The sequence below is a fragment of the Solanum dulcamara genome, chromosome 3 (genome assembly GCF_947179165.1).
Source record: "Solanum dulcamara chromosome 3, daSolDulc1.2, whole genome shotgun sequence".
NCBI lineage: Eukaryota > Viridiplantae > Streptophyta > Magnoliopsida > Solanales > Solanaceae > Solanum > Solanum dulcamara.
The window spans coordinates 53,870,932-53,893,581 of NC_077239.1; the positions used below are offsets into that span (position 1 = coordinate 53,870,932).

General features: G+C 32.5%; 1 protein-coding gene across 1 annotated transcript; it reads left to right on the forward strand.

Moving 5' to 3' along the window:
* The first annotated feature begins 17,306 nt into the window (after window positions 1–17,306).
* On the forward strand, window positions 17,307–19,667 carry LOC129882608 (cytochrome b561 and DOMON domain-containing protein At3g25290-like). Its single transcript, XM_055956990.1, has 3 exons — window positions 17,307–18,101; window positions 18,697–18,951; window positions 19,155–19,667. Exons 1-3 carry the CDS (start codon window positions 17,484–17,486, stop codon window positions 19,425–19,427), a joined length of 1,146 nt encoding a protein of 381 aa, XP_055812965.1. The 5' UTR covers window positions 17,307–17,483; the 3' UTR covers window positions 19,428–19,667.
* Window positions 19,668–22,650: the final 2,983 nt, after the last annotated feature.

Consider the following 22,650-nt stretch of genomic DNA (forward strand, 5'->3'; position numbering starts at 1 on the left):
ACTCAAAGCATAATAGTGACAACATTTGGCGAGTTCTCCTGATCCTAGCGATTAGCCATAGCATATAGGCAGTTTTAACCTCTGCCTGCACCTACAGTAGTACCCCTCTGATTAACTCGGCTTGGTGGTGCACGGAAGAAGATTGAGTTTTGTTGCCCAACAACGAGCAATCTCTCTAGAAATGACCCTTCCTACCATAATTATAGCAACCTCTAGTTCTTTTTCTGCACTCTCTCAAATGGAGTCTGCCACACTTGGCTTCCCCTTCTATTCCGGCCAAACTTCCTTGGGATTGGGAACCTTGTGCTCTAATTCTTTGGTGACTTTAGGATATCTTATCATATATGTGGTTGGGGGCAGGTGCACTTGCTATCAAGGAAGCATAGCTAGATGACTACTTCTGAAATAAAGACTTGTTGCCCTTGCCTTATCTCCGCTTATTCTCATACCAAGTTGGTTTGGCTTTCTTGCTCAAGTGTTGTTCTCTGTCTTTCTTCTTATCCTCCTCAACCTGCTGATCATAGACCACGAGCCTGGAAATGTCCATGTACAAAATTATTAATGATGCCTTACACTTTTTCTTCATATATTTGCCCAAGCCGAAGACAAACTTCCTTATCTTAGATCTCATATATGGGATCATCTTCGAAGTATATTTTAATAAATGGATGAACATCAAACCATACTTTTTTACTATCAGCCCCTCTTGTTTCAGATTCATGAAATTCTCTACCTTTGATTTCCTCAATTCCCTATGAAAAAAGTGATCAAGAAAAGCACCCTCGAACTTATCCCAAATGGCAGGCTCAACATCCTTACCTCTACCTTCCTTCCACTGGTTGTACCATACATTCACCATATCCTTAAGCTTATAAGATACCAACTCAACCCCCTCAATCTCCATATCATGCATCTCTTTCATGATCTTCCACATCATATTGATGAATTCTTTAGGTCCTTTTCAGCCTTAGAACCTGTGAAAACTGGCGGATTCATTCCCAAAAAATCTCTAATCCTAGTGGAAGCAGACGACTCTTGAGAACTAAAACTAAGAGCTAGGGAACTTTGGCTACCATTTGGACAGCTACCAATTGAGTGAGCATAGCAATAGCCCCTCTGAATTCAACTTTAGATTTTGGTGCAAGCTGAGTAGTAGGCTCTTGGGGTGCCTCAGTAGACCTTGTAGGTCAGCCTCTAGTTCTCACTCTAGACAGTGGGGGTATCTCAGACTGTAGGATCTTAGTATTGGTGGAGTTCCTCTGGCTAGTGGTGCATTTAGGAGGCATTATCTGCAATGTGTAACGCATGAATTAGGAAGGAACTTTTATAGTTAAACTCTTTAGCACAAACTTAGAGTGTGAAGAAGTGAAATGATTTCCTACTATCCTATAGCCTCTTGATTATAAGTGTGGTGCATGACACACCCATAAACAAGACTCTACTAGACACAACTTCATAGATACCCTAGGACTCTTGAACTCTATGTTCTGGTATCAAGTTTATCATGTTCTGAGAGGGTACTCTAGGCGTGACCGTCACTTAGAGACCATTGCTAGCCTAAGAGATCTGTTTGGTCCATTATTCATTCAAACTAATCAGTGGAAGACTCAACTCAATAGACAAATAACTCAAGTGGGCATTTATAACTCATCCTCAATAAATAGATATTAGAACAAAATAATCAAAGTATAAAGTAACTCAACGTCATGAACTCAATAAGAAGATTATATTTTTGAAAACATAATCTGAATGAATACATCCATCTCAACTCTAGTCTATTCATGAACACTCTAACTCAATACTAGAAAGGTACCAAGATAAGTCCAAGGCTACCTCAAATGACTATCCAAGAATAATGAATTAAGGAAATAAAAATAAAGTCCTCTAAATGCAAGGAGGTCTAACCAAAAGATGAACATATTTAGTCTTCAATGATTTGCCTGTTCAGGAACTCTATCATCTATATCTACATCCTCATCATAAAATGATGCAAACCAAATTACGTTAGTACAAGAATGTACGAGTATGCAAAATAGCTGGAATGGAATGCAATGAACAATACCCAATCTCATGTAACTCAACTCGAGGGACTTACTCTGAATTGAGTCAACTCAATAAAGCACGCAATAGGTATAAAAAATGCTTTAAAAGATATGAATAAGTAAATGTAACTCAGTATTTGGAAATATAATACTTTACTTCTTGAGGAGTTTTTCTAACTGACAACCATCACTTATAAGCTAGTGATGAAACAATGCTTAAGAACTACCATTGTCGCAGCCGTTTGATACGTTGCCAGGGTAAAGGACACTCAATGTCACGATCCAAGCCCAGGGCCTAGATGTGACACGACAAATGAGACACTCAGAGGTACCTCACCTAAGCCTCTTAGCATTCATTAAGAATTTTATTGGTAATGATAAACAAATTATGTAGAAACATAAGGGATATAGGGACTAAGGGGCTTCACAATAATAAGAGTCAAATACAACATAACAACTTTTACTATGTCCAACAATACCTTCCACATTAAGACTTGGCGAGGGCTAAGACATGTCCCTAGCTCACCCTTAAAATTAAGTCAAAAATACCAAACTTAGTTTAAATATCTAAACATAACATAAGCTAGATAAGATAAAAGTATCGTTCTCGGAATATGGGAACTCACCAAGGTGGTAGCCTTCAACGTTCAAATTATCCGAGAGGAGGAGAGTGTGGAGCACCGCTGGCCCCTATATAGTGATATCATATAGGCAAAGGTATGCATTAGTACTTTGAATGTACTAAGTATGTGAGTATTCTATGAAACAAGAAACATAAGAGAGAGACATGTATACGTAATATGCATAAGTGAATGCATGCATGAGAAATCATCATTCAAATCCTTAAATCATTCATTTTGTGGGGAAGCGTCCATAACCGACATTTAAGACCATGTGAGCTATTACATGGAATCCAACATATCTCCCTACATTGGCACGAGGAGACTACTTGCCAGGTAGAATCTGATCAACTTTAATCATTCTTTAACTTTAACTTTAATGGCTAATCGTGGATCCACTAGCTTAAAATAGCCTAGAAAGGCCCTTATAGTGGCACAGATTTAATGCAGCATGAGACTTTACTTAAGGACCCCTTTAATCGAGCCCCCATCTTCATGCTACCTTCAGTGCTAGGTCAAGTCCCACAGAATAATATTTAAATATTAATATAACATAAGAATTATATAACTTTAACATTTAAACATCAATCGGTGGAATAACTCATTAAAATATTTCATTTGATTCAATGCGAGAATTGTCCTTTCACATTGAAACGTTACTTTGTCTAAGAAACCCTTTCATCAATCAATCATTATATAAAGACTCCCTTTCATATGCATTTACTTCATAACATTTATTAAAGTCAAACTTCATTTCAAATTTACTTTTTCATAAGAAACTAGGAGGGTTCATTTCATAAAAACTTTTCAATGCCTTTAAAGACTTCTTGAATGCATGAGAGTAGTGGAAATGCATAAAACGCACATTCTTAAAGCAACCCAACATATATGTCTTAAAACTTCTTTCAAGCCTTCATATAGGCACTTTAATAACATCCTAACATTATGAAATCAAGAGTCAATATACATCAGTATATGCAAGGAAACTTGAAAAATATCATTATCTATGCATTTAAAGTCATCATGTAAAAGCCCATAAGATTTCATCATTTAAAATTAAAAAGCTAGTTTGAGAAAACATTTGGGCTTCATGGGTGGAAGGACCCATGGATGAAAACCCACTTACCTTGAGGAGTCAATTATTTAATGAAAAATTTAAAAAGAAATGGAGGCTTGATCGTCGTGGAGTGAAACTCTAGAACCTTCTTTGGAAATGGAGGAAGAAAGCTTAAGAGGAACTTGAGATGTTAGGGTTTGGTTCTTAGAATTTTGAGTGAGAGTAAATGAGTGTGGAAAGTCTTTGGGTCTTTTACATAGGTGAATTCATCCCTCAAAATGACACCACTTTGGGTTTAAATGCAGGAAAAAACCAAAATATCCCTTTAAAGATCGAGATAGAAGAGACTTCACGGGACCTTTCATGGTCCGTGGTGCTCACCACAGTCTGTGTTGGGCTCCCGTGATAAGAGACTTAGAGAAATTAAAAAGAGAGACTTGCAGGGTAGTCTCTGAAGTTTCTTCATGGACACCTTGACCATCCGTGAAACACACCACGGCCCATGGTGGTCGTTCGTGGACCCTGCCTTGGGAAAAATTCCTGAGGACTTTGGAGAGGTCTCATTCATAAATTCTTCATAAGTTCATGATAATAAATTTATAGTTCATAATGAAAATCATTAACATAATGCATGGGTCCATAGAAAATCAATTAAAAATCATGTGTTATAGTAAACTCATGCATAATATAGAAGAGTAAAATTAATTAAAATCAATTGAGAAAGATCCATAATGAATTGACTTGAAACCCTCATAGAATTGAATAAATCAAATTAGGAGAATTGAGCTTTTTTGGGATCCAATGGATGAAAGGAATACATTCATGAATTCCCACATACCTGAAAATCAAAGCCCTAGCAACAATAGAGCTTGAAGCACTTGAATTTTATAATCCTAGCTTGAACTTGAAGAGGAACCTTTGAGAGAATTCTTTTAAAGAGAGGATTTGGATAGGAGAGTAATTGAGAAAATGAGGGATAATGGAGGATTTTGGGTAGTTATTAGTTTAGGAATATGCTCCAAAATATCCTAGTATAGGTATCAAAATAAATAGAAAAAGACCCAAATATCCTTAGCATAAAATTGACAGTCGACTTCCCAAGGCACTTATATGGTCCGTATAAACTACTACGGACTGTATAGTAGTCATAGAAACAAAGTAAATCAAGGTATGGGTGAGGTGAATCTTGAAAATGGGGTTTACGGATCATATACATTTCACCGATTCATAGAAAGTCCCTCATGAAGACATCCTTAGCAAACACTGAAGTTCCCTTTCCATTATAGGGTTACGAGTTATAGTGGCTTTTATGGGTTGTAGACCCTATCGTGAACCCTACATAGCTTTTCACTTTTCCATCTCATTTTCATGGGACTCCATTAGGTCCATGGTTCCTTTTAATTTCTGTATGGGGTCCGTAAATCCTCCTCCTTTTGCCACTTTTCAGTGGCCTTTTCTATAGTTGGGTATATGGTCTGTAGTACCTTGTACGGACCATAGGGCCTTTTGTCTAAAGTCACTTGACCAAATTTTTCATAGGGCCCATTCTATGGCTAGTCTCCCAGGACAGTGTATTTTTATATGGTTTGTGAAGGACCTTCTTATAGACCAAAATGCTACAAATTTCTGAGTTTCTCCTTTTTCTTAGCTTCCCAACTTTCAGGGTATTACACAAGCAATATTTCAAGTTGAAGAATTTGATGAGTTGGTATTTTACCTACTTATTAAACTCATAGTCATGAATTATTACTATATTTTAATGATGATCGAGGGGATATTAGGTCCTAGTTCTCTTATGTGCAGGCATTCTTTAGAAAAAATCAAGTTTGATGGATTTGGAGCAAAAATATTTACTGAATTGGCATCTTGAAAATTGGAACTTTTCCTTCGACTGGCCCTTCACAATGGGCGATAGACGTTTGGCCAGTTAAAAGCCGGTTCAACTATTGCTTACTGAAATCAATGGACATTTCGATTGGAATTTTGCAATGAGGAATGGACGTTTCACCGGTTGAAAAGCAATTTAAGAGGCGTTAATCAACGACCAAGTTATATTTGATGCTAGAAAAGATTACTTAAGCATATTCCATGCTAAAAAGGCTTCCTTTAAAATAATTAAAGATATTCTTGGGATATGTGTAACTATATACTCTTATTTTCTTATTATCATTGTATCTTAGACCTTATCATTAATCTACCTTATAGAAACAAACCCTAATTTTGATATGAAAGAGCCTCCCCTCAACTTGAAGAGTGAAGATTGTGAGTGTAAATGTGTAAATCTTGATATATTTCTTCAATTCTTGATTTTGTACTGAATATTAATAGTTTTAGTGTTTGAATTTCAGATTTGGATATTGTGGTTTTAATACTTTCTTTGTTCTTTTACAATTAATTGAATATTATCTTGTTTATGATATGGATTTTGATTCTCTAATCAATCTCAGGCTTTAATTAATTTCCAATTGAGTGATCAACCTAAGGACTTGTGTATGTGACTTGATCTTGCTTGAGAAAGAGGATTTGAGTGTTTGAAATATTGATAAGCATGATTTAAAAATTGATTGGGCTATTGGACTAGAGCTCAGGAGAGTCTAGATCTAGGTTGAATCCCCCATCTTATGGATTGAGCTAGAATAGGATGTCCTAGTGTTGCCATATTGAGTTGTTTAAATTGCTATACTTGCTAAGCTCAAAAAAATTAGTCAAGTCATACTTTCTTGTGATTGGGAGATATAACTAGATACTTGAGAACCCAAGGCAAAGTTGTATTGTCAATACTTATCTTGATAATGTTTGATTGTTTGTGATGGATCATTGATGAGTTGGTATTTTACCTACTTATTAAACTCATAGTCATGAATTATTACTATATTTTAATGATGATCGAGGGGATATTAGGTCCTAGTTCTCTTATGTGCAGGCATTCTTTAGAAAAAATCAAGTTTGATGGATTTGGAGCAAAAATATTTACTGAATTGGCATCTTGAAAATTGGAACTTTTCCTTCGACTGGCCCTTCACAATGGGCGATAGACGTTTGGCCAGTTAAAAGCCGGTTCAACTATTGCTTACTGAAATCAATGGACATTTCGATTGGAATTTTGCAATGAGGAATGGACGTTTCACCGGTTGAAAAGCAATTTAAGAGGTGTTAATCAACGACCAAGTTATATTTGATGCTAGAAAAGATTACTTAAGCATATTCCATGCTAAAAAGGCTTCCTTTAAAATAATTAAAGATATTCTTGGGATATGTGTAACTATATACTCTTATTTTCTTATTATCATTGTATCTTAGACCTTATCATTAATCTACCTTATAGAAACAAACCCTAATTTTGATATGAAAGAGCCTCCCCTCAACTTGAAGAGTGAAGATTGTGAGTGTAAATGTGTAAATCTTGATATATTTCTTCAATTCTTGATTTTGTACTGAATATTAATAGTTTTAGTGTTTGAATTTCAGATTTGGATATTGTGGTTTTAATACTTTCTTTGTTCTTTTACAATTAATTGAATATTATCTTGTTTATGATATGGATTTTGATTCTCTAATCAATCTCAGGCTTTAATTAATTTCCAATTGAGTGATCAACCTAAGGACTTGTGTATGTGACTTGATCTTGCTTGAGAAAGAGGATTTGAGTGTTTGAAATATTGATAAGCATGATTTAAAAATTGATTGGGCTATTGGACTAGAGCTCAGGAGAGTCTAGATCTAGGTTGAATCCCCCATCTTATGGATTGAGCTAGAATAGGATGTCCTAGTGTTGCCATATTGAGTTGTTTAAATTGCTATACTTGCTAAGCTCAAAAAAATTAGTCAAGTCATACTTTCTTGTGATTGGGAGATATAACTAGATACTTGAGAACCCAAGGCAAAGTTGTATTGTCAATACTTATCTTGATAATGTTTGATTGTTTGTGATGGATCATTGATGAGTTGGTATTTTACCTACTTATTAAACTCATAGTCATGAATTATTACTATATTTTAATGATGATCGAGGGGATATTAGGTCCTAGTTCTCTTATGTGCAGGCATTCTTTAGAAAAAATCAAGTTTGATGGATTTGGAGCAAAAATATTTACTGAATTGGCATCTTGAAAATTGGAACTTTTCCTTCGACTGGCCCTTCACAATGGGCGATAGACGTTTGGCCAGTTAAAAGCCGGTTCAACTATTGCTTACTGAAATCAATGGACATTTCGATTGGAATTTTGCAATGAGGAATGGACGTTTCACCGGTTGAAAAGCAATTTAAGAGGCGTTAATCAACGACCAAGTTATATTTGATGCTAGAAAAGATTACTTAAGCATATTCCATGCTAAAAAGGCTTCCTTTAAAATAATTAAAGATATTCTTGGGATATGTGTAACTATATACTCTTATTTTCTTATTATCATTGTATCTTAGACCTTATCATTAATCTACCTTATAGAAACAAACCCTAATTTTGATATGAAAGAGCCTCCCCTCAACTTGAAGAGTGAAGATTGTGAGTGTAAATGTGTAAATCTTGATATATTTCTTCAATTCTTGATTTTGTACTGAATATTAATAGTTTTAGTGTTTGAATTTCAGATTTGGATATTGTGGTTTTAATACTTTCTTTGTTCTTTTACAATTAATTGAATATTATCTTGTTTATGATATGGATTTTGATTCTCTAATCAATCTCAGGCTTTAATTAATTTCCAATTGAGTGATCAACCTAAGGACTTGTGTATGTGACTTGATCTTGCTTGAGAAAGAGGATTTGAGTGTTTGAAATATTGATAAGCATGATTTAAAAATTGATTGGGCTATTGGACTAGAGCTCAGGAGAGTCTAGATCTAGGTTGAATCCCCCATCTTATGGATTGAGCTAGAATAGGATGTCCTAGTGTTGCCATATTGAGTTGTTTAAATTGCTATACTTGCTAAGCTCAAAAAAATTAGTCAAGTCATACTTTCTTGTGATTGGGAGATATAACTAGATACTTGAGAACCCAAGGCAAAGTTGTATTGTCAATACTTATCTTGATAATGTTTGATTGTTTGTGATGGATCATTGATGAGTTGGTATTTTACCTACTTATTAAACTCATAGTCATGAATTATTACTATATTTTAATGATGATCGAGGGGATATTAGGTCCTAGTTCTCTTATGTGCAGGCATTCTTTAGAAAAAATCAAGTTTGATGGATTTGGAGCAAAAATATTTACTGAATTGGCATCTTGAAAATTGGAACTTTTCCTTCGACTGGCCCTTCACAATGGGCGATAGACGTTTGGCCAGTTAAAAGCCGGTTCAACTATTGCTTACTGAAATCAATGGACATTTCGATTGGAATTTTGCAATGAGGAATGGACGTTTCACCGGTTGAAAAGCAATTTAAGAGGCGTTAATCAACGACCAAGTTATATTTGATGCTAGAAAAGATTACTTAAGCATATTCCATGCTAAAAAGGCTTCCTTTAAAATAATTAAAGATATTCTTGGGATATGTGTAACTATATACTCTTATTTTCTTATTATCATTGTATCTTAGACCTTATCATTAATCTACCTTATAGAAACAAACCCTAATTTTGATATGAAAGAGCCTCCCCTCAACTTGAAGAGTGAAGATTGTGAGTGTAAATGTGTAAATCTTGATATATTTCTTCAATTCTTGATTTTGTACTGAATATTAATAGTTTTAGTGTTTGAATTTCAGATTTGGATATTGTGGTTTTAATACTTTCTTTGTTCTTTTACAATTAATTGAATATTATCTTGTTTATGATATGGATTTTGATTCTCTAATCAATCTCAGGCTTTAATTAATTTCCAATTGAGTGATCAACCTAAGGACTTGTGTATGTGACTTGATCTTGCTTGAGAAAGAGGATTTGAGTGTTTGAAATATTGATAAGCATGATTTAAAAATTGATTGGGCTATTGGACTAGAGCTCAGGAGAGTCTAGATCTAGGTTGAATCCCCCATCTTATGGATTGAGCTAGAATAGGATGTCCTAGTGTTGCCATATTGAGTTGTTTAAATTGCTATACTTGCTAAGCTCAAAAAAATTAGTCAAGTCATACTTTCTTGTGATTGGGAGATATAACTAGATACTTGAGAACCCAAGGCAAAGTTGTATTGTCAATACTTATCTTGATAATGTTTGATTGTTTGTGATGGATCATTGAGTATGAATTGAATCCGTAGTTTCAAATCATTTGCTATCCTCCGGTCAAAAAGTCTTTAATCCCCTTATCCTTTATTTTTATTACCTTAGTTTAGTGTTTATTTCCTATTTGAAAAGCCCCAAAATAGATATGTATCAATTTGTCGATTGGAACCAGTGGCCTGCAATTCTTTATCTTTTCAATCACCCTTATATTGTTCTCTGTGGATTCGATCCCAACCTCATAAGTTTGGTTATATATTGCTAACAACGGGCTACATTTTTATTTTGGGAGTACAGTTAAGCGTTATCAGTAAGACATCGATTTAAATTCTGATGCACCCTGATTATAAGATTTGAGTTCGAGTCTCGTAAAATTATGGACTAACACGTCTTTATATGGGTAAGACATAGAATTTGAGTCTCAATACACCATAGTAATGATTTTTGATGACTAAGGCAAAAAATAATGTGCTTTTGATGAAAAGTGATGAAATTCGCCAATTGATAGCACCATTCTCTAATGTAAATGTGGTAGAAGTGCACAATATATCTGAAAACTGTCAAGTGATTGAATTTATGAATATGGGCATGGTAAATTGTTAGTGATCATCATTGTGGTACTTAAAAATAAGAATATTATGGCATAAATGGTCATTTGATCACATACTTTGAGTACACCATAAATATTGTGGTATGTTTATTATGATCTATCCATGGAGAAAAGAAAAAAATAATTCTTTTCTATAAAGGTTGTGCGATGACCATAATAAATATTATTGTATGACTATACAAATTTATCATTGGTTGTGTACCTATGGTAAAATAAAGTAAAACAATAAATAAGTCTTGCCTGTAATAATTATGACCATTACAATAATAGTATAATTCTCTTCTTGAAGGAGATGTTCACCATAAGTATGGTGTCATAAAATATGTGATAGTACACAAAATTAATTGTAAGCTTCAAAAGAGCTATTATATTATTATTGAAAGAATAATAGGGGGTTGTAGTAAGTCTAAAAAGAATTTTTTATGTTTCAGAGGAATTGAAAAGAAAATTTATTATAGTGAGACTATAAATTATAATAAAATTTAATATCTTCAGATTACTACAATCGAAGCGGGTTATAAATATTTACGTAAAAGGTTACCCACTTTTTCCTCTTATTTGTTGTACATAAAAATGGGCATGGTGATGAAATCACATGCAAAAGTAAATTAAAACTTTACTAAAATAAAGATTAGTTGGCATGATCGGTTGGTCATTCTAGTTCAAATGTGATGTAAAAATAATTGAGAATTTGCGTGGTTATACGTTAAAGAAATAAAAAATTCTTCAAGAATTCTCTTGTGTTATTTGTTTTCATAATGAAATAATCATTAAGGTTGGAATCGTACTCTCTTGAAATTATGGAGCATAAAAAGGTTAATATGGGTTTGTTCACCTGTTATGTGGACTGTTTTCAACTATATAATTTTAATAGTTGTATTTATGGGATGGTCATGTGTGCTTTGTTAGCAACTTACAAATTAGTTTTTGTAAAGTTATTTTCTGAAATTGTTAATTAAGAGCACTGCTTCAAACTATAAAATTATGTTGATAATGCGGGTTGGTTTAGCAAAATTTGTATGCCTTCAATTATAGCTAAATCGTAGTTATGAAAATAAAACTCTCAAATAAAATTTGATATGAGATGAGTTTATTTAACATGTAGCATCACATGTATGCATCAAGCCAACAAGGTTCCCCCATCACAATTGTTTCAATGTCAAGAACAAAATAATTTCCATATAAAAGTTTAAATATGCAGTATCTTTTAATTTTTCCACCATGCACAAAGAAGGATATCCAAAACAAGGTTGGAGTAAATGTGGGAGAGATGATTCGAAACTAAAAATTATATGTGGAATGATTTATCCTAATTCTTGTTAAAAAATTGAACTTGAAGTTCTAGAGATAATTCTAATTGAAAAATATTGTAAATCAATTGTCTGACACAATGGCTGATATTATGTTATAATTCAGCTGTAAATTATCCAATGAGAAGTCCTTGAATGGCAGAGTCTATGGAACGCCTGAAGAGCATTAGATCAATCAGTTCCAAATGTAAAATTCCTTGAGGAAAGAGAGAAGTAAATGATCAAAATGGTCATTATAATGAGATCACCACAACATAATACTTCATAATACCTTAGCAAAGATTCAGGTACCTTGAAAAATGAAGAGAGGTCGATTAGTTGTGTCATATTGGAATGATACCAAATAAACATCGACGATTTTTTTGATATAATGTAGTGCTCAACATTATAAATGGTAATGAGGAGAATTTTGTTATTAAATCTGTCAATGATATGGATAGATAAATGATTGGCCAAATAAATATGCAATTCAAGTATATTTAGTTTCACTTGAAAAAGTGATGTTTTGGACTTATAGTCCATAGTTCATGATATAATGTCTGTGGGGTACAAATAAATTGTTGTGCAAAAGTATAATCGTAAGATATCAAGTACGACTTGTGCTTTGGGCATAAGGATTTTTCACAAAAATCCTGACATTATTATATGTAGATATATGTTATCATATGGTGGATGCAATCAATATATGAAAAAGTTGAATATGTATAATGAATAATTATCATGTCTAGTTAGACGATGAACATTATATGAAATCTTTGAAGGATTTAAAAGACCTTAAAGTGATTCCATTGAGCATCCCAATGGTTGTGAGATTGCTTAACATAAAAACATCAATTTCGATCTCATGAAAATCATTAGAAAATATCATGTATTAGTGCAGTTGGTGCATTTATAGATTATTGGTCATGCAAATGCTAGAAGATTATTTGATCTACGTAACAAAAGTTATGTGAGGGTATTGTCATATTATCATTCAAGTTATGCCAAGAAACTTGATTTGAGGCCAAAAATACATATATTTAATTATTATTTATCTCATATTTAGTATTTTTATTTATTCTTTTTGAGTATGAATTTTATGGGTTGTGTTTAATATTGTATTTTGTTTTTAGGATTAAAATGAAATGAAGATAAAGAGATTTGGAACCAAAATGAATTAAAGATGAAAGATTATTGAAGGAAATCAAGCAGGTAGTTTAATGGAAGGATTGTAATATAATATTAATATTTTCATATATTTGCAAACACAGAATGAGGATTGAAATTGAATTATGCACTGCTACCACACATGACTGCCACTGAAGGTATCAGAATCAACCCAAATGTAGGCTTGCCACGCCGCATCTGAAATTAAACTTCAGACACCCATTTCTGACGCATTAATGGTGCGCTTCTCTAGTGGTGTCCGGATGAAAATTTTCAGATTTTACAAAGGCCAAATCTAAGAAGGAAAAGGAATTATTTCTCAAACTTTATGAATAGAATATTTTGTATCTTTTGTAGTGGAGCCGTCTTATTATTTAGCGCACAAGAAAGAGGACTTCTTCTTCTTAGACTTCTTCTTCTTCTTCTTCCTCCTCTTCTTCTTCTTAGACATTATTTCATGAAATAATTCTTTTCGAATTTGTGATTATTAAGAGTAGATTAGAACCCTTGTTCTGAGGCTACGACCATGAATAATTATTGAATATTGATTCTATGGATGAGGTTGGTTATCGTTTAAATTACTCTTGTGTTTTTGAATTAGTAATTTGATGCTTGACCACCATTGAAATAAATATATTATCTAATTTTAAACTCGAGAGAGAAATAGGGGGATAGAACGTGGAATATAAGGAACATGATCTTTTCTTGAACATTAGTACTTGAATTGATTTGTGTTTAGGATAGAGATATACCTAACTGTCGTCCTTGATTACAAAACAAGATGAAAATTAAATGCTCAATAGTTGATCTATCTATCCCCTCAACGAGGTAGTTAGATGGCCAACTAGGGTAGGTGATTAGAGGTTTAGAGGTTGAGAGATCATGATCATAATATCAATCCTGTAAATCAGTAATTTGATAACCATTTGAAATCCTTAAAAAAAATACACGCATGGATTCTTAGTTAAGCTGTAGCCTTGGAATTGTCCCAATCAACGTAAGTTAGTCTTATTAGTTAATTCTTGAAATTTTTAGCATACAAATACCAATTGCATTTTTTCGGCGTGCTTAAATAAATAGTAATACTTAGTATAATCTAGTAAAATAGTTAATCGACAAGTCCCACTGGGTTCGACATTCGGCTACTAAAAAGAGCCACTTTATTACTTGCATGATTTTGTACACTTGTGTGCGCGTTTGGACGCAATATATTTTTGGCGAACAACGCAAGTTACTCAACACATAGAAGATGTGTGATATTCTTTGAGCAGAAGAAAGGAGATTCAACAAAATCGAAATGTTCAATCTCCGAGTCAGAAATTATTGATTATGCAGATGTAGGGTATTTATTCGATACTCATAAAGTTCGATCTCAAATGGACTATTTGTTTACATCTAGAGGCACAACAAAAGCTTGACATTCAATGAATCAAACACTAGTAGCCACTTTTTCAAATCCGACAGTGTGTTTGGCTGTGATCAATGACCTATCATATTGAGAAAATGTGTGATTTTCTTTGAAAAGGGATATTCCATCCATTATGAACGGAGAGAATGTTGCATGCATAGCTCGATTGAAGGAAGGATATATCAAAGGAGACCGGAGAAAGCATATTTCATCAAAATTCTTTTTCACACATGATCTTCATCAAAAATGATAAGATAGTAGTTCAAAAGATCTGTTCAAGTGATAATCTTGCAAACGTATTCACTAAGACATTGTCAATATCAACATTTGAGAAGTTGAGATATAAGATTAGAATGCATTGTCTTTGATATATCAAGTTAAGTTTTGATCAGGGGGAGTGAAATACGCATTGTACTTTTTCCTTAACCATGATTTTATCCAGATTTTCCTGATAAGGTTTTTAATAAGGCATCATAAAGTGTATTATGAGATGTGTGTATTCTTTTTCGTTCACTAGACTTATTTCCATTGAGTTTTTCCTATTAAAGTTTTAACGAGACACATTATCTATGAACATCCACGGGGGAATGTTATAAATCCATTGAATGAGTGGATTGTCCATTTAGTTAAGGCGGAATTCATCGGTGGCCTCCTAAAGTTGGCATCAATTTTCACTTAGACACCTCAACTAGGCTTTGTTCATTTTAGACACCTCAAGTAAGTCCCCAATGTGTCATTTTGACACTTTTTTGACAATCACCCAAATATATAAAGTGTGTGTAATGCACTCGGCGATTATGTGTCAAAAGTATCGAATTAAACAAAGACGCGTGACATATATATATATATTAAAAATAATTCTCAAATAATGACTTCTGAGTAGAAAAAAATGACCAATAACTTGATGACATGTGACATTTTTTTCATCCAAATAATAATTTTTTTTTAAAAAGAAAAATTAACAACTTCTATTAACCCCTACCCCCCACACCATTCCAGTGGTCTCTCCGGCACCACCCACCCCTCCAGTCGTCTTCTCCAACCCCACCCATCCCAACTCCAACCCCCTCCCCCACCCCACTATATTTTTATCTCCCCCCACACCCACCCCAATCCTACCCATATCATCTAAAGAGAAAAATTGAAGCTATACAAGGAAATTATTAAAATGGATCAAGATAGCAAGAATGATGGTATAAAAATTCGAATATTGTTTCACTACGCCATTTGGTAGAGATTAGTAGAACTTTTTTGAAGCAGACGTTTCTGTTTTATAGGACTATGCTAGTCACATTCAGATGAACCTTGAGGAGCTAGTAAAATCACTGAATGAACGGTACAAAACTTATAGTTTACGAGCTAAACCAACTACACTGCTTGAGCTTCCATTTGATAATTGTACAATTTTTTAATATTTTTTGTGATGATATTAGCTTTCATTTGATTGTCTCATCTATTAAAGAAGATTGTTTCGAAAATACAACTCCAATGCCATGTTATTTTGTGTGATGAATTGTGACTAAGTTAAAAAAAATTGATTATATGAAGAGGGCTTTAAAATGATTTGGAGAATTTTAAAAATCTTTGTCGATCTTTTTCAAATTATTTTGAGGATGAAGAAGGCAACAAAACATAAAACGGTGTTTAAACTTGACAAAATCTCGTGGCAATCGAATTCACTTTATATTTGGCTCAAATCTATTTCACCATGGATGAAAAATGATAGCTAGAAAATGGAGAAGAAGAAGAACAAGAAAAAAATATATATTTTTAAAAAAGCGTTCTTAACGCGCTCAAAATGGGTGCAACATACGCAATGTGTCAAGTCAGCGCAATGTGTCAAAATGACACATCAGGGCCTTACTTGAGGTGTCTAAAATGAACAAAGTCTAGTTGAGGTGTCTAAGTGAAAGTTTGTGCCAATTTTAAGAGGTCACCGATGAATTTCGCCTTTAGTTAATAGATGAACTACTTATATTCATGTATACATATTCTCTAGATTCTATGTACCATTTTGGATAAGAATGTATATATTAATTTGGACATCTAATATTGTGACTTTTGGAATAATTTCTCAACTTATAAATAGGGTTGTCATTCATTATTATAAAACCCTTGAATAGAAGAAATGTTATCTCATTCATCTACATATCTTGTCTTCTTCTCTTTATAGTTATTTCAGAACTTAATTTATCATATTTTTGTTATTGTTGGTAATTTCCATGCTAAAATTGAAAATTAAATAATAACACAAATTTATATATAATTCTATGCCAAAATTAGAAATCAAATAATCACACGGATTTATACGTAATTCTATGCCAAAATTGGAAATCAAATAATCACACAGACTTACACAGATTTATTTGTAATTCTATGCCAAAATTGGGAATCAAATAATCAGACGGATTTATATATATTTCTATGCTAAAATTGGAAATAAAATAATATAGGGATTTATATATAATTCTATGCTAAAATTGGAATCAAATAACAAATTTAGGACTCCTTTGACCATGAGAATCTTCAAGAAAAATCGATTTTTTTTATGTTATTTGAAAATTAGTGTTTAGTCATAAAAAAAATCAAATTCAATTTTAAAATGTATTTGTATTTTGGAAAACAATCAAAATCCTGTTCTCACGTTTATAAATTTTTCTTTTCCAAATTTATTGTAATTTTATATTTTTATAAAATAAATTCATTTAAATTATATTTCATGTTGTTTTTTTAATATATTCAAACATTAAATATTAAATATAGTAAAACATAACTTCAACTTTAAAAGTTTTCAAATATGACAAGAAAAAAAAAATTAATTTCATGATCACACGCCTACGCATGGATGTATAGTATGTTCATATCAACGGGAGTTTGCCATGTGAGTTGAATTTGTATTAATGACAATGGAATACTATTATTTTTTTTAAAAAGAAAAGAAATTAAAAGCATATGAGTACACTTGTAGGGTTAAAAAACCATATTCCTGGAAAAACATTTATAACCTTCCAAATTTGGACGTTCCCATACACTCCTCCTCCTAGCTGTATCTGAATATATATTTCCGACAATCGCCGGATTCTTTTCGTTACGAAAGTCCGACGGACAACTCTAAATCTCCGCCCCCGATGTCGTCGCCGGTCATTTCCTTTGCCGTTTTTCTTGTCATTGCTTCTCTAATCTCCCCATCACTGTCCCAAACATGTTCGTCACAGAAATTTACCAACAACAAGGTTTACGCTCGTTGTAGCGATCTTCCGGCACTCAAATCATTCCTTCATTGGACATATGATGCTGCCAATTCCACTCTTTCTATCGCGTTCGTTGCACCTCCGGACAAACCTGACGGATGGATTGCGTGGGCTATTAATCCCAACGCTGCCGGTATGGTTGGGGCGCAAACTTTGTTTGCATTCAAGAATTCCAAAGGCGAAATGGTGGTTAAGCCTAACGATATTTCGAGTTATTCTTCTATTAAGGAGTCATCAAAATTGTGGTTCGATGTTAAAGAGGCAGCGGCGGAGTTCTCCGGCGGATTGATGCGGTTGTTTGCGACTCTTGTGCTACCGGAAAAGTCGAAAACGACGTTGAATCATGTGTGGCAGGTGGGACCCTCTGTTACCGATGGTTTTCCCACAAAACATGGTTTTCAGCCAGCTAATCTGAACTCGAAAGGTACTCTTGATTTGTTGAGTGGAGAAAGCAAAACCGGCGCTTCTGGTGATTCTGGGGTCAATAGAAAAAATGTGAGTTTTTCAAACCCTGCTTTGATTCTAATAATAGTTAATCTAACCGTAAAATACGGCTCAAGGATGGGACCTAAGATGGTCAAATTTTTTTGAATTTTTGAGCTATGTATACTTGTATAAAAACCAGTTCAGTTTTTGTTGGGCTTTATTTCATATAGCACCTGTTGAGTTTTTCCCCTTTTTGTCGCTAGCTTTTGTTTATACTTGCCTTTTTCATGTTCAGGGAGTAGTATATATCATTTGTGGAATAAGATTTAAGGGGTTCAACAAAGATTTTAGGCTCAGATATAATATATTGTTCATAGGAATCTCGAAACAATACTAACTTTTACTGGATATTCAACTGATGTTTCTTGAATTGTTAAAAGAAAAAGTTTTTTTTTTTTTTATCGAATTAGTTGAGTATATCCTGGAATAATTACAGGCCAAAAGAATTAGGGATAGAAGATTGCTTGGTAGGAAGTACTGAAAATACATTGTGTGATTTTCAATTTCTGTACTATTATGTGATTCTTTTGGGGGGCATCATCACTAGTTGATGGTGGATCCATTACTTGGAAGTGTTTAAAAAGTTGTGTAACTTCTACTGCAGATCCATGGAATCCTTAATGCTATTACTTGGGGATTTCTGTTTCCAGTTGGCATTATCATTGCGAGGTACATGAGAACTTTCCAGTCTGCTGATCCGGCATGGTTTTATCTTCATGTTTCCTGCCAATGTTCTGCTTATGTTATTGGAGTTGCTGGCTGGGCAACTGGTCTTAAGCTTGGAATTGAATCAAAGGGTATCACATATGATGTCCATCGTAATATTGGGATTGCACTTTTCTGTCTTGCAACAATTCAGGTAATGCCTCTGTGTTCCTGAGACCTGAATCATTATTACCTTTAGCTATTATATCATTTATGCTATTGAAGCTACTTAACTTCCCAGAAACTTGTTATATGCACCTTAGATAGGCAAATTCTTTGAACAGATAAATACTATTTGGGATGACTACTGTTTAGTTGGTTTCTCTGTGGATATGCTGATCTTACATTTGTCTGTAGGTTTTTGCCTTGTTGTTGAGGCCGAAGAAGGACCATAAGTACAGATTTTACTGGAATATCTACCATCACGGAGTTGGCTATACAATGCTTATCCTCAGCTTGATTAATGTATTCAAAGGTCTTGACATACTAGATCCAGCGACAAAGTGGAGGTCTGCATATATTGGCATATTAGTTGTCTTAGGAGCAATTGCCCTAGTTTTGGAAGTGATTACCTGGATTGTTGTGTTAAAGAGGAAATCTAACAAATCAACCAAACCATATGATGGTTGATTTTCTCGACAGGGACACGGGAGGCCACAAACTTTGACATTCATGATCAGTTGCTATTGTTATCACTGTCTAAATCAGTCTATATATATAAATATTTATAAATTAGAATTTTCTTGGAGCAGTTCTTTTATTATTATACCTAGCTCTTCTGTTTTCCTCATGATACAATGACTTAGAAAGATATGTTGTGTATAAATACGTGACTTGATCACTTCAGTTGCAGAACATTTGATCACTTCAGTTACAGAACACGCTTTGTGTATGCTTTTAGGTCATTTTGGAGCCTTTCTTATATGTTCTTATTTTTCATGCGAGAACTATTGTTGGCCCTAGAAAATGATATTGTGTTTGATGGGGATTGCTTAAAACATATGCTAAAGCTGCCTGCCTTTTTCTTTCCTCCAACTTGTTATTTGTGTTCTATGTTATGTTGCTTGGACTCTTTAATAATGTCGACGGATGCATGTCTTTTCTCACACAGATGTGAAAATATATTTGGAGAGTGAGCAACATACGTTTTAAGTAGTGGCCTGTAGAGGCAGAGTTGTCATTGTAACATCCACTTTGACACGTGAATGAATGTGCTATAAAATTAGCAATCACATTTGCTGCTAATAGTTGTGTAAGCAAGCACTAACGGCCATGTGAGAAACTTCCATTCTTTCTCAATTTACAAAATATTTTAATCTTCTCTGCAAAGCACAACACCCAAGCGACTTAATTGCTACTCATTCTATTAACTAAATTTCTAAGGTAATGCACACATATTAAAAAAAAATTTAAGGACAAAATTTAAATCATATTTTATTATTACTTTTTTGTTTAATCGGGCTCATAAAGATAATTAAATGTGAAATCATACATATAAATAGTTCCTTATTGGATTATAATTTTGTAAGTAGTGTAATTTAACTTCTAAAAAATTACAAAACTTCATTAATAGAAAGGTAAACATGGAAAAAGATTCAAATATTTCTATTGACTTTGAATAATTCAACTATTTTGAATAATGAAAAAGACTTTAGAAATTAGTTAATATGAAGTAGGGAGTAGTGAGTACTGCATATTTTTTTGAATTTTGTACTAAATATTTTTTTGAATTTTTAAGGTGAGTGGAACTGTAAACAAGGGAGAGGAAGTCCTTATGAGTTATGAGACCTTTTGATTAAATGGTGGAAGGTGGACTAAAATAATTCGATTCTAACTGCCACCTCCCATTAATTAGCAGCACGACCTCCCTTTTTTTTTTTTCCTTACAAAACCGAATTTTTTTGAAAGTTGAGGATTTCCAGACTCAAAATCATAATATCTGGCTTTTAAAGTTTTTCGTATTCTTTAAAAACTATGTTTAATTATGTCAATCATAAAGGTATTTGTCTAATTCATTCCTTGTCGTTAACTTCAACATCTCGTTTACCTGAAAATATTCCACCCAAGGGAAAAAGGTCGAATATACTTTTAAATTATTCAAAATAAATCAGTTTTCATTTTGTTATGTTTTTTTGGCTAAAAAAATGCCCTTAAACTAACAAAATAGATTTAAAATATTATTCTTTTTAAATTATTCAAAATAAATCAGCTTTCATTTTGTTATGTCTTTTTGGCTAAAAAAAATGCCTTTAAACTAACAAAATAGATTTAAAATATTATTCTTTTAATGGTTGCTATAAACCAAGAAAAAAGGGTCCCCCCTCCCACAAACTCCCTCAGCTATGCAACATAAGATAGTTTTGTCCTCCATCTAAAGTTCCGAACAAGTACTCTTATTTTTTAAAACTTGAGCAAAAACTTAAATTGGAGATATGAAATTAATTTGAGAATTTCAAATAAATTTTTTTATATAATAGTTATGTTTCCTTTCTAAACTATTATGGACTCGACTTATAAATGGAATGACTTAAAGCTACGATAACTATAATAATATAGCAAGGTGTAATTAAATTGATTTTTTTTATCATGTCATTCTTGAAATAAGTAAAATAAATTATTATTATTAATATAGAAAAATAATATTTAAATAATTATGTAAGAAAAGATACGTGATATAATATTTAGAAATGAAAACTCACACATAATGTATAAAGAACCAAATGAAAAAGGTTATATGTCATAATTTTTATTTGTTAAAATGGAAAGTGTTTAAACTAATTATTATTGTATATATTAATTTATGGGGTGAAAATCATTTTCACCCCCAACTTTTAAAAAAAAATCAAATTCCCCTCTAAACTTTGAATAATAATCAAACTCCCCCCCCCCCTCTTATCCTAATTACATTTTAAAAATGCCTATTATACCCTTTCATTATCAATATTTTTTTTACTTCTTTAGAAATCATGATATTTGCATATTTTTATTTAATGTAACAATTTTTCATAAAAGCATAAACATTATTTTTTAGATAAAAAAGTAAAAAATACTAATTAAGTATATAAGTTTATGATGTTCTATAGTGAAGTAAATTAGCATAATGAAAAAAATTAATTTTATTAATAATAATCAAACTCTAATATTTATTTATGCAACTGAAAATAGCAGAGGATAATAACTATACAAATATATCTCAATATAGAAAATACAAATAATTAATTTAATTAAGAACAATTTTTTAAAGATTGTATTATGTAGATTTTAAATTATTTTAGATTATAATTTATGTAATACTCCATCAATGTCAATCAAAACTTGTTTATTTATATAGAAGAGAATACCCACCGCCATTTATATTACTTGATTCTCATTTTAAAAACAGTTGTTTTAATTTACTTGTCCAATTTATGAATTTAAGAAATTTTTAATATCTTTTTATTTCTACCCTTAATATTAAATAACTGCATAAAGTAAGTAGTATTAGTCAAATTTAAGGTTTCAAAATATTATTAATAATGTTAGTTTAGTAAAATACACATCTAATTAATTTTTTTAGGGGGTGTCATATATATCAAGAAGATTCAAGTAATATGAAATATATGGAGTAAAATTGTGGAGAATAGAAAAAAATATACGTATACATACATATACACACACTAAATACATATTATATTGAAATTACGGTCATAAGATAATATTAGATTTTGTGATAAATTCTTTAAAATATTATTCTATTTATAATGTTAAAGAACTTAAAGTTATAAATATCTATGTTAAAAAATAAATTATATATAATATAAAGAGATATTAAATATATGTGAAATAACAAGGGTAAATGGATAATGCATGAGAT

Bases quoted from the DNA above. Each gene is read 5' to 3' on its own strand.
- LOC129882608 (XM_055956990.1), top strand. From the start codon at position 17,484: ATGTCGTCGCCGGTCATTTCCTTTGCCGTTTTTCTTGTCATTGCTTCT. The intron at 18,102-18,696 runs GTGAGTTTTTCA...CTTCTACTGCAG, and splicing joins CTGGGGTCAATAGAAAAAAT to ATCCATGGAATCCTTAATGC. The intron at 18,952-19,154 runs GTAATGCCTCTG...ATTTGTCTGTAG, and splicing joins TCTGTCTTGCAACAATTCAG to GTTTTTGCCTTGTTGTTGAG.